Below are 17,544 nucleotides of genomic sequence, written 5' to 3' on the forward strand. Positions count from 1 at the left end.
ATTCACAACTTTTGAATGGCTGACCTCCATGATAGATGTGATGCCAATGAGATCAACAAGTTGGCGGATTATCTCCGGATGGCCCTAGACAAACATCAAGACAAGATGTCATGACAATGCAATGCATATTTATATGAAATGTTAGGAGAAAATAACTAACATAAAACCGTATTTTTTTTTCAAAACAAGAAAGCTTAGTGGTTGATGAAGATAAGATAATAAAACTAAAAAAATAAAAAAAAAATGCTGGATAAAGGGCTCCACAAAAATTTTGCTGTTGCTGTTGCTTTGCCCTAATACAAGGCTATCATCAACGGTAGTTATTTCTCATAACTTCCTACAGGAGAGTAACACTCTACAGACAATGAAGAGATTGATGTTTCGCAATATTACGTTCCCCCAACAAATGATGGTGACCACTGTGCACCAAGATGTCCACTGGTTTCAACACATGAAACACCAATTTGCAAAGGCCCCTTGAAAATTATTATCAAGAACAAGCGAGAAATGAAGAAATAATATTGCTCCCTCGTCCCTTTCAGGCCCCTTCTGTTTCATTATTCCTGCACAACCCATTTAACTGCATGTCTGCTTAATCCCACCTGATTATACAGTCATAATATTACAAGTACATAGTTATTACTCTACCTCACTTATCCATAGCATGGAGAAATTAATAGCGAAAACTTGGATGCAAAGCAATAACTTGATACCAGAATGTCAGAAAAGTAAGACAATGGCTTGCCTTTAACAAGGCAAGGTATCTTCATGTCTTCTATTTATACTTCTAGAACAAGAATTTGAAAAGGTTCCATAAAAGAAAAAAGAATGTCGAAGTAGAACCAAAGTTAAAAATATAAGGGCTAAAACAGCAAGAGATAAACAAGGTGAAAGGCCAACAAATAACCTACAATTTTAATCCTAGTGCCATATAAAGAGGTTCTGTTAAAAGAAAAAAGAATGTAGAGTAGAACTCAGAATTAAACATAAAAGGGCTAAAAACAAAAGCTAAACGAGATGAAAGGCCAAGAAAGAACCTATGATTTTAATCCTACCACCAGTGCGCATGCCAGCCACCCACTGGCATGGCACATGCTGTGTGCCATGTCGTACAGGCAAACATGCTGTTCTATGCTGAAAAAGAGAATTAAAAAAGACTTACTACCCTTTCCAACGTAGAATTGATAGATGTTTCAATGCCAATACTGGCATAGCATGGCCCATGCCAGTAGCAGTTGAAACCTCAGAAATTACCAAAAAAATCATCAATTAGCTAAGCTGGTAAAGTCCCTTTGTAGTTGCATCAAGATACTTGAGTCCAAATCCTGCTTTCACCAAGGGTTTGGGAGGTTACAGGTATTTGGACGAGGGCTAGCCACACTGTGTAGGCCCATTGAATATGAGTCCCTTCTACTGAAAATAAATAAATTATGCTGAAACCAAAGGAAATTCATCGCAAACTATATATTTCTGGAACTACTGAAGCTAGGGAAAATATCAGACCATCACACCACCAACAGCAATTCCCTTTCTAGTTTGCTCTCTATTTTCCCCTTCTTAAAGCAAGTCAGGTTACACATGCGGAAAAAATAATAATAAATCACGATTTGGTAATAGCAAAATGGGTCGACAAGTTTCATATAGTTTGAGCTCATGAACCTAGAAGACCTATATGCCCAATGTTTCTTATCGAATATAACCATACAGAGATTATATATAAAAATAAACCGCAATTTATCATGTCCTAAGGAATCTTAACTAATGGGGAAAAAAACTCCTTATAAAATTGCACCAAGAAATTCCTAACCAAGCTCAAATTAACATGGAAGAATCCAATCAAAACAATATACTGTAGCAAATGTGCTACACATATATTCCAGATCTGACATGGTCAGTCCAGTCATCTGAAATCAAAGTAATCACTAACCAAAGCAACTATGTCTAATGAGATGACAACAGACAGCATCAATAAAGTACCTACACAAGTACCCAGACACCCATAGCCACCTTAATTTACTATGCTTTGAAAGAGATCACAATAATCAAAATTCATTTCAGAACCAACAAAAAGGGTTCGTTTCCACCCTCTAGGTTTTCCTTCTCTTATACAGCCAAGCTTGGCGACATGTTTCAAAGAGCTCTGTCCTTCCATCAAAAGTCAAAACAACTCATGCACCAAAGCAAGAAATATTTCCAAGTGTACTGTAAGACCATCTAAGTATACCACATCCAGCATTTGCCTCTAGTCCCCCCTTTGTTTTTTGTTGACAAGAACAATGTCAAGTATATTCAGATTTGCTAATCACATTTCTGACTTTTCAATCAATAAATCCTTGATATAACTGCCCACATCATCAAACAATCGGGAGATGTCCATGATACTTTCAGAGACTACTAGATCACAAAAAAAAAAGAACAAGTACTTTATCATAACATCTTTCCCCACACAGAAAAGGCCACGTTTCTCTTAAGCCCCATTACCCCCTCATAACAATCCAATCAGATTATCAGTTCATTGGTTCATATGAACATCATGACATAGCATTAGCACATATGAGCATAGGGTTTTCCACACCATGGCAATTCAAAAAACCATGAAAGAGAATCTTAGGAAGCTCGTTCCATCAATCAATGTTTTCCCTCAAAAGTGAGCTCCTGCCAAAATTTTCATGTCATTAAGTATCAAAGCAAGATTCGCCATACCATAGTGAACCGGGCAGTATAAAGCATACAGCACCATACCATATCGGTACCAGTATATGGTACGGGAGGGCATACCGATACTCGGTACACCAAACCAGCCCCGTATCGTACCGACAGTGATAGTGTGGCACCGATATAGGGCCCGATACCGAGACAGCATACCTTGTATCTCAAAATCTCCAAGAATATGAACCATGAAAAGACACCTTCATTGAGATTAGATTAGCAGAGAAAATGATATCCACATAAATGTCCCCTTTTCAGCAATAGCATCCAAAATATAAGCAGAGAGACCTAGCTAAAGAAGGTAAACAAAAGGCAACAACAAATTGATTGACACAACAAAGTCAAGTAGTTCGAATCCTGCCCATGCTAAGTTATGATGTACTGCTTTGCTTATCAAAGCATGTGTTGGACAACCAGATCCTTGAACTTATCTCTTTTTTTATGGGCATAATTTTGATTAATGACTGAAATTCTACCGCAGGTGGGTTGTCTATTGATACAGCCTTCACAAGCATCATTTCTGCAAAATTACATGGTCATTTAAATCCCATAATGGGCGTCGTACTATGTGAGTCCAATATTATATACAAACACCACCAGAATAAGCACCATCATTTTATCAATTCGCCAGCAAAAAGGAATAATGCAACTATTGAATAACATAATCCAAGCTAATCTTTAGACATCATCAGCAGGATAAGACAGCGCATTAGATAACATATTTCCACATAACCTTTTGAGCTGCAGTACAACTTCTTCGAAATTCACAAGTGGAGACACCCCAAGCAAGTTGTAATGTCAAGAAAAATGGCTTATGATGACAACAAAAAGGCATTCCCTATGATCACAATATAAAGACATCCCCCCCTGCAAAGGTCTTTATGCCAGAAAGGAAGAAATTCTTTACAGCCTATGCCAGAGTGCCGAATCAAGAAAGAGAGAAGGAAGAAAGCAACCCTGCCCTTGAGTTCTAGAAAAGTAAGTGCATGCACATGTTTATTTTTCACAGGAGTACTTCTCTTTAGCAATTGCAGATGAACTCAGTTGCAATGTGATGGAGGTCCATATTACAGCAAAATGACAAATGCAGTTTGTCACTGCTCTTGCAAGTTTTATAACAATTTCTGGTATCAATTTATTTTCAGGATTTTGGTTTTGATAAAATCAAGTTAAAACTTTTTATTCACAAGTCTAATAACTAAAAATCCTTAGTTATTGATAAAGAGAATTAAAAGATAGAACTATCTAAATCAACAGTCAAAGTATTCTTTAGTTCTAAAATATAAAAGAATCACCTGAACATAACTCATAAGAGTAGATGTCTTCCGTAGCATCAGGCATATGACAACCTAGCATAAGCAACATAGCAGGTGTGAAGGGAAAGTTGTTTACTTAAAATAGTTTACGACTTCTCATATTTCCATTTTTTTTTCCTTTCTTAATGTACTTAATCCATGCCTCAAGCAAGATAGAAGAATACCTTACTGAAGTAACCAGCCAATAACGTACTATGCGGGTGATCCGGTTTCAGGAAGGAGAACAACAAATTCATCAGCTGCATGACAACAAAAAATACAAAGGCAAAAGAGTAAATTAAAAAGAAAAACAAGGAATGCTTAAAACAAACTGAAATTGTGCAAAACTGATTTTTAACAATGAAGAAAAATATAGGTATGAGGTATATGTGTAGCAGTATATGTATACATACACAAACTGAAGAGTTCATGTTAAATGAACTTACCTCCTCATCCTCTACTAAGGTTCTCAGAATGATGTCAACCTCGCAAGTAAATATCTCACATGCAATAAAAGGAAACCTATAAAACAGCATGGAAAAAAAATCAAACAAATAAACAACAGTAGGAAGGTATACATAATAACAAATTCATATGCCAGTGTATGACAATTTACTTGAAAGCCCGTTTCTTTTCAGCATCCTCAGGAGCTTCTTCTACGATATAGTGAAGCAATTGTTCCACTTGAGTCCTATCTCGCAAACTACATTAAAAAAATAATAGAAAGATAAATAAAATTACACCAAAGCAGATATTCAATTTAAACAAATCGATTTAGTGGTCGCAAAGTTCCTTGAAATATTCAAATATCTATTACATCGTTTGCATAGCTTTACTTATCCGTCTTAAATAAAAATTAAACCTCGCTGAATATTTGAACTTGCTAACACACTCATCAACCATTTGATTAACTCTTCTTGAAAGAATCTTAAGCTTACCCTGCTTAAACTTTCTATCTATTTTCCTAAATTTTGGTGCAATCTTCCAAAGAGAGTGGCCTAAATCACATGTGAACGAAAATGTAGTTTCGATGGCAATGTTCGCTTCTTTCAATGCAGAGTCAGAAATGTCCAGACTTTAAGTCCGTATTATCCTTTTTTTCCCTCATTCTTCTCCTTTCATCCTTTTTTTTTCATTTCAGAGGGGAAGGGGGGCTAGGGTGTACTTTCTCCTACAACATTCCTAACATTCAATAATTCCATTTTCGGTATATTTTCTAGAATTTAACATATTAAAAGCTCCACAAAGTATTTCAAAGAGTGTTAAAAGGATAAGTCAGATAGGATAAGAAAATAAAAGTTCATTAGATTAGCAAGCACTACTTCAATAATTAGAAAATTTATGTCAATGATTCAACATATCTTATATCAATGATGTATTTATCATCTCAGATACTGCCTCCAGGCATGATAAAAAAAATCAGAAAAAGGGAAAATCAATTGGTTTTAGGTAGGAATATTTAATTAAGACCTCCACCAAGACTATATCTACCTGCTTCCAATCTTTATCTCATGCAAATTTTATAATGTACTATACTATTCCTAGTTTCCTACTGTATTGCACTATTTCTAATATTTGATAAACACTAGATTCTCACTATCATTATCTAAATATCATAAATAATGAAAGTTTATTTAATTTCCATATTTTCTCCAGAATAATATTATTTTCCTCACTGAAGCAATTTGACCCATGGATCATGCTGAAGTATAACTATTTTGATGAAGAAACAATAATCAACATAAAGGATTTATTGCCTTATAATTCCTTTTAAAACGAGAAGGTATGGTGAAAATAAATTTTGAAAAAAAACATCAGATTGATCAATAATAGGACAAGATGAAGACATGGTATAAAAGACAAGAGAAGAAGAACAAGAAGGGAAAAGACAAATGAGTAAAGAAAGAGGTCAGGCCCCATTACTTATTTGCTGACCGTAAATGACCAAAGTAGAAATTTTACTTTCTTTTAAAAGGAGGAGCTCCTTGGGAAACTGGAAGTGGGTATATTGGCCCTCCCAATTTTTTCGATAGAGGGTCATTCATCTCTAACAAATACACTTCAGTTATTTTGAAAATGATATTTCTTGGTCTATCCCCATGGTGCAAGTCCTGAATCCTCTTGGACCATCAATCCTAAAATCACCAAATGCGATCATCACCTTAACACATTTACTCTTCAATGTAATCCGCAAACTAATCTTTTTTATACTGCAACAGATTCCAGCAAAGATCAAGATCCACCTTTCTCCCACCTCTCAATTTGAATGCTTTGTATGACAGAAGCTCCTTAAACCCTAGACAATCTTGTACTTCCATGATCCTATTTTCCTTGAAATCGAACTCTAACTAGAGAATTTGGGCCCATTTCAGATGTGACTTGCAATTTTAAGCAAGAATAAGAGGGTGGCCAGCGCATAGGACTCCCGCCGTTGTGGGGTCTAGGAAGGATCAGAGATACGCAGTCTTACACCTGACTGCGAAGAGGTGGTTTCCGTGTTTCAAAACCGTGACCTTCAGGTCACAATGGAGCAAACTTACTGTTGAACCTATGCTTTAGTTCAATTAAGCAAGAACTACTCAAACTATAATTATCTAATGAAGTAACTACTTACAAATATAATTTTAAGCAAGAACTACTTACAAATATTTAAGCCATACCAAACATGATTCGCCCCACTCAGTTACCTGTTGCTGAACCAAATATCTACTGAATAACTCAATTACAAGCTAATAATCATGCCATCCCAAAATATATTTATGTCCTTCAAGAATCCTCACATGCTAGAAGTAAAAATTTACAACTGGGTAATCATTACGGTAAATTTCTCCATTGTTATGACCGAGAGACATATCTCCGATAACATAAACTTGTGCACTATGCAGATCAAGTCATATGAATTGCTTTAGAAAACACTAGCGTGCGGGCATCACTAAGGTAAATTACTCCACTGTTATGACCAAGAGATAAAACTCTAAAAAACATAAACTTATGTACTTGGCCAGGGCATTATATTTAGATTTTTTTCTATCAGATCTTCACTGAGAATTAGGAACGAATATCGAAAAGTACTGATATTTTGAGATATTCTTTTCATGATGCCATCTTAATGTCTTCTATAAAAGCTATTAATTAAGAAGCCTTGAGAAGCCTAGTAAGCTTCTAGCTGCTCAAAACAAAAACCAATTGGTTGTTCAGTTTAAAAATGATAGTTCAGAGTGTCTAAGTTCTGTTAAGCTAAATAGATTGTTAATTAAAAAGGAAAGAAAAAAAGGCATAAAAATAATTTTTACTAAACATATAGCCCTATGCTTTAAGCAACATACTAACTCCTGCCAAGTTCCTTATAAAAGTGGAAAAACATTGAAAAAAATAGATATAGAGTGAAAGAACTATTCTTTGCTCTGCATAACTCTAGATTGAAAAAAAAAATTATTTCCACCACATGGATACTTTTTTGCAAGGTCACATCAAATCTATCTTCTCATTTTCTAACTGAATACCAGATCTAATGAGATTGATAATGGCATCCTTAAGTTGTGGCTAAGGATGTCGGAGAACTTGTATTTGAGCATCAATTTCACATCAGCAGTCATATCTCACATTATGATAAATCCCAAGCAACAAGCTGTCACAGCTAAAGTTTAACTAATAGAACTTCAAATTTAGAATGCTCAGATATGTCGATCTTCATATCTTTGGATAGTCAATATATAACTTTTTGGCTTCAATTATACATCATCATGGTTTACCATTCATCTTTGTAAAGGCCATAAATACATTGAATATCAATAGAAAATCCATCCATTTCGCAAGTCAGAAACATTGTGGAAAAGATATTCCAATTTATCATCATATTGTCAAAGCATGTGACCGCATTCTACATTCATAATGATGGTAATCTAAAGATTAATCTAATTCTTACCTCAATGATCTTCACTGCCAACACCAATTAAGGTAAAACAGATATAAAGATTAAAATCTTACAATTACAAATCCAATTTTGTATCATACACAAAGAGAAGAAGCAAAGGAGGTTAAATGTTTGATCATGTCAACCATCAAGAAAGATGATGAGTAAATGAAACCAGCTTCCTTTTAGAAGGAAAAGGACTTCAAACATCATATCTGAAAATAACATATAACAATTTCCTTGTAAAGGCACATAACTAACCAACATGCATGTGTGTAATTACTTGTATTTCTAAAAATTATTTAATTATAATCAGTGATAGAAACTAAAAAAGAAATAGAAAAAGAATACAATATTGTCAAAAGAAATGATATTGCATGCTTAATAAACTTGTAAATTTTACAAACTCTCAATAATTATACTTTATCTTAAAATGACTACTATGTATAAGCTAAATATGACTACGAAGCACGATTATTGTACTTTAAATTTCCCAAGTATCCCAATTAGGTAAACAGACATCTTTGCAAATTCAAGTGCCACATCATTAACCCTTTCTATAGTTCAGATATTGTCAATCAATGAAACAATGTTCACAAAGTATAGGACCTTTTCCTGTTTTCTTAACATTTCAGGATTCATATCTAAAGCTACCTTAAAGATGGTTGCCCCCTACTTAACAAAGAGGAGATACAACTAAAAAAAATATCTCAAGTAGACATCCATGGTCAGTGTGGAAAAGAAGAAAAGATTCTGAACAGTTACATGGAGAAGAAAAGTATCCTTATCAAGCCTAAATGTATACTTTGGTGGTATTTGGCTTTTCAATTTAACCTCTGCAAGATGCTTGGGATATATAGCATCAAGATTTTGCTATATCTTTTCATGCTATAGACAAGTTTGCCTCCTGTTTTGCATTTTTGAAGAAAGCTTTGTATTGTTGACCTGCAATGCCTTCAAGATGAGCATGCATAATCTCCATACCTAATATGCCACTAAGAAAGCTTTATAATTTGTTGGATTCTCAGAGTCAAGGAAATATCGATTCATTTAATTCTTGCATTTCTCTTTTATTTTTTACTTTCCCTTTGAGCTGGGGTACACATCAATATCGTCATCACCTTGAATGAAGAACATTCAAAATAGTTTTCGTGCAGCAGTTTCTATTGTATCCAGTAACCTAATGATGCTAGTAACAGAGCAGAAGTACCATTAGTAAAGTTGTTGCTTGATCATTCTTTCATAGGATATATGGATAAGTTGCTACCTTCTAATATTAAAATAAATTATCTTTGTTCACATGGCAAAAAGGATGAACAAGAAGTGACAAAAATGTCAAAAGTAAAAATCCAACAAACCTAAATTAGTAAGGTGTCACTTAAAAAATGGAAGTAAATGAAGCAACAAACTCTCAGAAAGTAAGTCAAGAAAGGAAAATCTCATTACAAATTGATAAGACGGGTATTCAGTGCTTTGCATTCTTGAATTATTTCATCTTCATCAAGAAGCTCTTCCAAAGTAAAGTTTTCCTTGTCCAAAATGGTATCCACCTGAATATAAAGTTAAACTAAATCAAAAAAAAATTGCACCTGCATCACTAATAGATTACTGAAACTAATAGCATCACAACAATAAAAAAGTGAAGATTTTCACTGTGACACCAGAAAAGATAAAAATCCTTGCATCAACAAAACGATTTGATGGGACTTAGTTTGAACATCAGGATTAAGGTAGTGATTGGTAATGTGCAAAGAAGTTTATACAATGGAAAAAAGGCATATCGCCTGATAGATATATGTGGTAAAGATGCTTGAAAAAAAAAGCTGTAGATTTATGTGAGAAACATATAAGCTATAAATATGAATATTGAACTCAAAGAAATAATGGAAGTTAACACAAGTACATGCTCATCACATATCCACCCCCCCCCCCCACCAACAAAAAAAAATGGCCATGGAAAAGAAGGCTACACAGAGAGAGAGATGCACAACACACAACAAGCACTTAAAGACCTAAATCATGATGTAGCTGACATCCGCAAGAATAGCTCCAAAATTACAAACTTATCCAGCATTAGCTAACCTTCAGGTTTGAAGATAATTTTAATATATGGTGGAAGTCAGCTTACATGTGCCTCGATAATTGAATAGACATGAAACCCATGTGAATATTATTTATAAATTTGTGGAAAAAAAACTGATGCATTGACATAGGATGAAATGTACATAGACAGTAGGCTGACTGTATGAACAAAGAAGCCCAAAAACGAAAACAACTACAAATTGTAAATATCAGAACCAATAATGCTTTCAAAAAATTAGCAACTTGAACTATATGGGCTGTTGTTTCCAAGATTAACACAGAGCATCCATAAACTTTGTTCCATTTTCTGCCATCACAAAAATGCAATATAATCATTTCCACAGAATAATAAAGAGATAAAAAAATACAAATAGTGCTTAAGAAAGAAGCAAGCAGAGTAACAAAAAGACTAAGACAAGAAGTGCTGGTACAGCAAAGTGATGAAAACAAAAGCAACTATCAAATGAGAATCTCTGAGATCCACTCATTCACCGCAATAGAAGAATGGGCAATTTTATATTCATTGAATCATTTATCACTACTGTCATCATGGCCACAACTTCCAACTGGAACTCAAAGAAGAGCAACAAATACACAAATTGGAGGAATAAAAGATTGGTGCCAAGAAATGGGTATATCGAAGCCAAACGGATTACATCTATACAGCAAAGGACAGATAGCGCGCTGCTAAGACAGCATTATAGAACAACCTAACCAGCAGAAAGATCAGCCATGCAGAAACATTCAGTAGCATATTTTCATGGGAAGAGGTACAAGCAATCAGGACAGAACCAATTCTCATAATTGCTAATAACATTACTGAGATTGATTTGCTTTACCCATCCTTTTATACAAATCAAGCCTGACAGACAAAGATTTTTAACTTATTTATCAATCCTCACTTTATCCTAAATAAATTACCCCGAATCATTCTATAATTCCTCTGTAGCGTTTGTCTAAAATAGCGAGCTACAGGACTCCATCCAAGATAGCTTCCCTTGTTTTGGTTGCCTTTCTAAAATTCAAATTGTTCAATGTGAAGAGAAAGAAAGGCGAAAATTCCCAAGCTTTAAAATCATAAAGTAGTTAACTCAGTTTATCATGCGTATCATATAATTCACAGAAAAAGAATTTAAGGAGATGTTATTTTTGACACTAATGGAAATATAAACGCCTTCAAAAGAAAAATTTCCAGGCCGGAACCCTGTATCCATAAAATCACACAAAATAGCATAACCCAATACAATACCCATCTCTCTAAATTCGGAGGATTCATAAATAAAGGAAAAATCCAAATTTCGCATTGGATTCCCCAAGTACGCCATGACAACCAAACCCCAGCAACCAGAATCTACAGGGTACGAAACTAAAAAAAAAAACACATGGGGAGCTTTCAAACTTACGGGAGAAGCCGTGGACAATCCGGTCATGCGCCAGAACATCTTGACGGAGGCCGAAAGAAGGAGATCCCAATTGCTTTCTCGATTTCCTAAACCTCAGATCTAGGGTTCCAAGCGCCGGAAACCGGATCCCAGAATGCCAATAGAATGCCCTAAAACTCCTGGAAACCTGAACAAAAACCCTAAATTTCCGCTTCCAGTAACTCTAATCTCCTTCTTCCCGAAGATCAAATTAAGAATTGGATCGACAGGCGGCACAACAACCCCCCGGAGAAGCGAAGAAAGGAGAGCGATAAAACAGAGAAACGATGAGGGACACAGGATCGAAGGCTTCGATCGAGAGGGTTCGGGAGAGAGGGGAAGAAGAAGAGGAGAGGGGAGGAGGCCGGGGGGGGAGGCGAGCGAACCCTTGAATCGCGCGATGGAGTTTTTTCGGAGGAAAAAGGGGGCTTTTTTTCACTCGTGATATGAATCCATGGCTTCTAGGCGTTAGGTTCTTGATTTTTATTTGTTTATTGGATTCTAAATGGGTTGGGTGGGTGCGGCGGTGTGGTTGGCTTGCCGAGCCAATTTGCTCTGGATTTAGATTGGAGTTGCCTTTAAGGATTTAAGTTTGGCTACCGCAAGAAAACTTTATATAATAGTAATTTTTGATTTGTCTAAAACTGAAATTATTTTGAGATTTTTTTTGCATGAAATATCCTTTTAAATATCAAATTAATTTTTTTTTAAATTTATATTTATATATATACCCTTGTAAAATTTTATTATTGTACAAATGCTTTTAATATAACGATTGTTCTAACGGTGTTAAGAAAAATCATATTTATATTAATTTAAAATAAAATACAATTTTAAAATTATGCTACTATCCTTATGTTCTTTTTCTGCTACCAGGATCGCGATTTATTTGCATATTTCTATTAAAGATATTTTAGTCATTTTAATTTGAAACCGTTAATTTTTTAACGTCATTATCTAATGGGTACATATGCAAAAACAAAATTTAAACAAAAAATAGAATGGCAAAATAAGTATTTACGAGCGTATACATGCAAATATCAATTTTGGAAGGATATTCATGCAAAATTCGATATGTAGGAGGATATTCATGCAAAAAACCTAATATTTATACGTTCGTCTTTAGTTAAATTTGTTGCATCTTTTAAAAATAAAAAATTGTCAAACATGTGCTTGTAAAAACTACTCATATTTTCTTTATATAATCTCCAAAAATATTGTGAAGTGTTAATAGCGTCGCATTTAGGGTATACATATTTCACCTTGCTGTAATAATCTAAATCAACATGCTTACTTTATGACCCCTATCTAATTTATTTGATGATACGTGCATGTAAAGTTGATTTATTAGAAATTATTTTACAGCGAGAAATAATCAATAAAGCTAATATTTGATTGTTTAGAACGATAGAGTCACCTTATGTTAGGGCAGCAAGTGGGACTGAGTTTTAATGATCATCCTATCTTTTCTTCAAGCAAAGTATTTTGTGCATCTTAAAAAGTTGAATCTATATTTACCATAGCTTTACTAGAATTGATATGCTACTTGGCTAATAACACTATACATATATATACACTTAACTATCATCTAGAATAAAGAATGTCAATATTCATTCTAGCCCAATCAAGAAAGAGGCAGAGGTGAAGAGCTTGAAACATATCTAACTATGGTATGGTCCTTTAATGTCTAGCCTAAATTTACTTGGCTACCTAGTTATTTTAGACCCTTTATACAATCAAAAACAAATATGTTGCACAATTTCCATATAAGCTAGATATTAATAGTAAAATATTTCAACCCCTATAAAAGATAGGGTATTTTATTAATCTTTGCTTTGAGTTTTATTCCGATTAGCTTGCTACGAGGCCATCTTCTTAGAAAAAAAGTTTCCCACGTATAAAAGAATCTCCAACGGTGTATAGTTTTATCCAATTTAATTTCATATTTATCTTTAATCAAATAGTTAAATAATTAATTGAGGCACAGTCATTGAGTCACATCTATATATAAAAAAGCGTAATCATGGTGTAGAAACTTTAAAAACCCAGTTAATGGTAAAGGATTCAAAATTCAGAAAGAATAAATATGCTATAAATGCATGCATGACTTTTCATACAATGGTTGTCATATATCATATTTTTTCACTAGAAAATGCCAAAACTAAAACTGATCAAGTAAAAATATATTTATTTATTTTTTGACAGAAGGGAGGAGAGTCCCGTCCACATCATAATTATTCATGTTATTTTTGAGATATGCTAAGGATCAATTAAGAACCTCTAATCACTAAAACAAGATGACCACTAGAGCAACTCCTTGTTCACAAAATACATGTCTAGTTAAATTCTTACACTATCAATGTCTTTCCATTACAAAATTATTAAAATCAAAAAGCCACTCACTCCAATTCCATTTCTTTGTGCCTAAATTTGACTTTTTAGTTGGATGATACACAAAAATAAATTGTGTTATCTTAAACGGTAACTATCAAAAGACAATAACATAATAGTCTGATTTAATATGAAGAGTTGGAAACGGAGTGCATGAGTTCGGAAGTAGTGAAGTTTAACTTGATTTAGATATAATGGGATTGAAATATTCAGGTCCGTGAATTAGACATTCTTTTCAGAACCAAGAGTTAGGTTTGATCCTAGTTTAGTTAGGTTCGATCAATTAAGATGGGATATAATCATAATCCAACTTAGAAAGAAAATTAAATAGATTAGAGCTGGATTTTTTTTTTTTGTGGGGGGGGGGGGGGGGGGCGAGGAAATCATATATCTCATATATAGAAAGTACAAATAAATTAGTGAAGGACATTGATAAATCTTTATGATATAATATATAGAAGTTACTCATTTCGGTAGAAGTTGCATATAATGTTGCTAAGTGTACATAAAGGTTGCATATAACATTGCTAAATGTACATAGTAAGGCTGCATATTAAATGATGGTCCTTTTAGCAAGAATTATATACAATGTTACGAAGTATACATAGGGGGTGCATATAATGTTGTCAAGTATACATGGTAGGACCAATTGTTAAAGGGTAATAATTCCTACTTCTAACCTCTTCATCTTTCTTAGCTTTTATATTATTATAAAGGCATGTTTGGATAGTTGGGACCAAAAATCTTATGGCATTCGTAAATTGGGCCAGTAAAATCAGCAAAATCCTACAAAATTTGTGGATTATATTCATATTTATAAATATAGGCTTAACTCAGCCTATAATCCTACTTTTTTAATGGCTGGTTCAATTTAGAAATTTCGTAGGATTTTTAGCCCAATCATCCAACATTTATTTTAAATGATGATAAATTTCATTTGACCGAATTTATATAAGATTAATGAATGCCATCTCTAACCTTGAAGCTATTCATCTTTCTCAACTTTTAGAAGATAATAAATTCCATCTCCAAACCGTATAATATTATAAATGACAATAAATTTTATTTGATTAGGTTTATATATGACACGTTATATTTATAATATTATATATAATAATAAGTTTTATTTAATCAATTTTATATAAAACTAATGAGTGATGATAAATTATCAAATTAATAAGATCTCAAGTCCTATTTGAAACACAAGACTTAATATCCTAATTTCTAATAGTTCGTTTTGAAAAATTATAGAATAACTAGTATAAAAGATCGGAATAAATAAAAATATAGTAAAATGAAAAGCAAAATCACAGCCATCAACTCTGAATCTAAGACCAAAAAAAATTTATCTTTAGTGCAAATATGTAATATCAAATTATCAAAATTTTATTACACTACTTATTATTTATAATAAAAAATATTATTTTATATCCCAATAAAAAGAAAAAGGTGAATATTTATTTTATTTTATATAATGGAAAATGGGAGCAAATTTAATACGTCCCAAGACAAATTAAAGACGTATTTTATTTCTCCTCCGAGTCTCCAACAACTTCATACTCCTCCCACCCTCCTCTCTCGCCTCTCGCTTTGCGAAAAAAAAGCCCTTCTACGAAGACTTTGTTCTCAGAAACACTAACCCCAACCCTAACCCGTAAACCTGAGCTGCACCCAAAACCCTAGCTAGGTTTTGTCCGTCTCGCCTTCGAGGGCAAATGGACGACGCCGACGGAGCCCTCAGCTTCGACTTCGAGGGCGGCCTCGACGCCGGCGCCCCCGCCCCCGCCTCCTCGGCGCCGACATCCCTGATGGCGTCCGACCCCACTGTTGCCGCGGCGAATGCGGGGGCGGCGGCGGGCCCCGGCCCAAGCGATCTGGCGGGCGGCGGCGGCGGCCCCGGCAGGCGGACCTTCCGGCAGACGGTGTGCCGCCACTGGCTCCGCAGCCTCTGCATGAAGGGCGACGCCTGCGGTTTCCTCCACCAGTACGACAAGTCGCGGATGCCGGTCTGCCGATTCTTCCGCCTCTACGGCGAGTGCCGCGAGCAGGATTGTGTCTATAAGCACACCAATGAGGACATCAAGGAGTGCAACATGTATGAATGCCTAGATCTCACCGTCTTCCGATTCCTTTATATCTGATCAATTTTCCGATTTTCGTTTATTTCTGAAAAAATTAGTGTTAGGGGTTTTTATTCGAAGCTGATTAGATGCAAAACAGTATATGCAGGTGCTAGGGTTTTGAGTTCTGTTTTAGAATTTTTGTGCCTTAAGTCTATTTCTCTGATTTTCATTTTTCTGAGAAATTAGAATTAGGGGTTTTGATTTGAAGTTTATTAAATGCAAAGCAATATATGCAGTTGTTAGGGTTTTGAGCTCTTTTTTGGAATTTTTGGGCTTTGTGTTGAATTCATACATTATTGATTGAGAATATGCGGACTTTTTATTCCTGATTGCTATTTGGAAACTGGTGCTGAGTTTGGGGAAATTTTGGGGATATGAGACGTGGTTTTTGATTCCTTTCAAATGCATGAATCATCTTTACGAGCGTTTAAGGCCAAAATTCTATCAACACGATTTTTAGTGGTGATGCCATAACATATCTCTGGATTGATTGTCTTTTTGTTGCTGTGGTAGCAGTTATGCAGACAGTCTTCTTAGATGCGTTGTTAAAGAGTAAAGAGTGACATAAACAATAACGCTAAATGTAAGGATAAAAAGAGGCACCATAAAATCATTTAGACTTTAGAGGTATATTTTTGTAAATCGCTAACTTCTCCTCATAAAAAAAGGTCATTTCTTATTTTTTTATTTTTTAAAGCATGGGTATGAAACACAAGATTTGATTGCGATTGTTTATGAAATGGAAGTAGATGGAAAGTTCTGACAAGGATTACTATTGAGCTGCTTGGACGAGCATATATAAGATTTAAATTGTAAGGAAACTTGGTAGTGGATACTAATATCCACATTAACTAGAAACAAATATTAAAAAGCATAAAATACCAAAAAAATATTGAATGAAGCAAGCAAATTAATTCTTCAACATTATGAATGTATAATTGGACATAAAGGTCTAGTCCTAAATTGTTTGTACTTTGTACCATACAACCTTGAGTTAGTTGCAGAAGTTGGAAAATTGAAAAATATAATGATACAAATGTTTTATTTGCGAGGTACATAAGCTATCAATTAATGATGTTAGCATGAAGGAAAAGTGTCAAGAAATTGCTTTCATGTTGATCTGTTCTTAACTTCTTATGTAGCTGCCACTGTTTATTTGAGTGGGCGCAAGAAAAAATAATGTAGCTGTAAATGCGGCTGTCTATCATCCACAGATTGTTGTCTCCTTATAGCTCTTCTTGTTTGAGAGTATAATTTTTGACATTTATCTAAAACATTAGCACGAACTTTGTCGAATGAATTGCTTTAGGAAAGCTTTTGGAATTGTTATCTTCATAAAGGAGAAACTTTGTCAAAATTTCAAGGAAAAAGGGTCCTTTTACAACTGACCATTAGTATAAAAAATGACAGCTGTCATTTACAGTTGACATGCAAGAAGAAGAGCTAATATAATTAAAATATCAACTACAAAACTACTTGGTAAGGTATAATTGTGTTATTCAAGAGGGCATTGAGCATGCTATATGGTATGTAATGCTTTTGTCAATATAAATGCATTATATCTGATCATATATATGGTGACAAACATTAAACATGCCCCTTGTATCCTG

General features: G+C 34.3%; 2 protein-coding genes across 4 annotated transcripts in view; one reads left to right on the plus strand and one right to left on the minus strand.

Moving 5' to 3' along the window:
• The window catches only part of LOC103713835 (uncharacterized), a 30,555-nt gene extending 18,585 nt beyond the window's left edge, over positions 1-11,970 (minus strand). The window contains exons 1-7 of one of the 3 annotated variants that reach the window (XM_008800874.6): positions 11,403-11,927; positions 9,364-9,467; positions 4,621-4,707; positions 4,451-4,526; positions 4,190-4,264; positions 4,005-4,058; positions 25-84 (exon numbers count right to left, since the gene is read on the minus strand). In XM_008800874.6, the coding sequence (XP_008799096.3) occupies positions 25-84; positions 4,005-4,058; positions 4,190-4,264; positions 4,451-4,526; positions 4,621-4,707; positions 9,364-9,467; positions 11,403-11,441 (495 nt within the window). In that variant the 5' untranslated portion in view covers positions 11,442-11,927. Of the gene's footprint in view, positions 1-24; positions 85-4,004; positions 4,059-4,189; positions 4,265-4,450; positions 4,527-4,620; positions 4,708-9,363; positions 9,485-11,402 lie in introns of all 3 variants that reach the window. The other 2 variants (XM_088708205.2, XM_008800875.6) reach the window with 2 other exon arrangements.
• Positions 11,971-15,389: 3,419 nt separating this feature from the next.
• The window catches only part of LOC103713836 (zinc finger CCCH domain-containing protein 45-like), a 31,983-nt gene continuing 29,828 nt past the window's right edge, over positions 15,390-17,544 (plus strand). The window contains exon 1 of the mRNA XM_008800876.5: positions 15,390-15,906. Within this exon, the coding sequence (XP_008799098.4) occupies positions 15,527-15,906 (380 nt within the window). The 5' untranslated portion in view covers positions 15,390-15,526. The remainder of the gene's footprint in view (positions 15,907-17,544) is intronic.

The sequence above is a fragment of the Phoenix dactylifera genome, chromosome 12 (genome assembly GCF_051530095.1).
Source record: "Phoenix dactylifera cultivar Ajwa chromosome 12, Ajwa_hap1_PhDact_Kaust_v1.1, whole genome shotgun sequence".
NCBI lineage: Eukaryota > Viridiplantae > Streptophyta > Magnoliopsida > Arecales > Arecaceae > Phoenix > Phoenix dactylifera.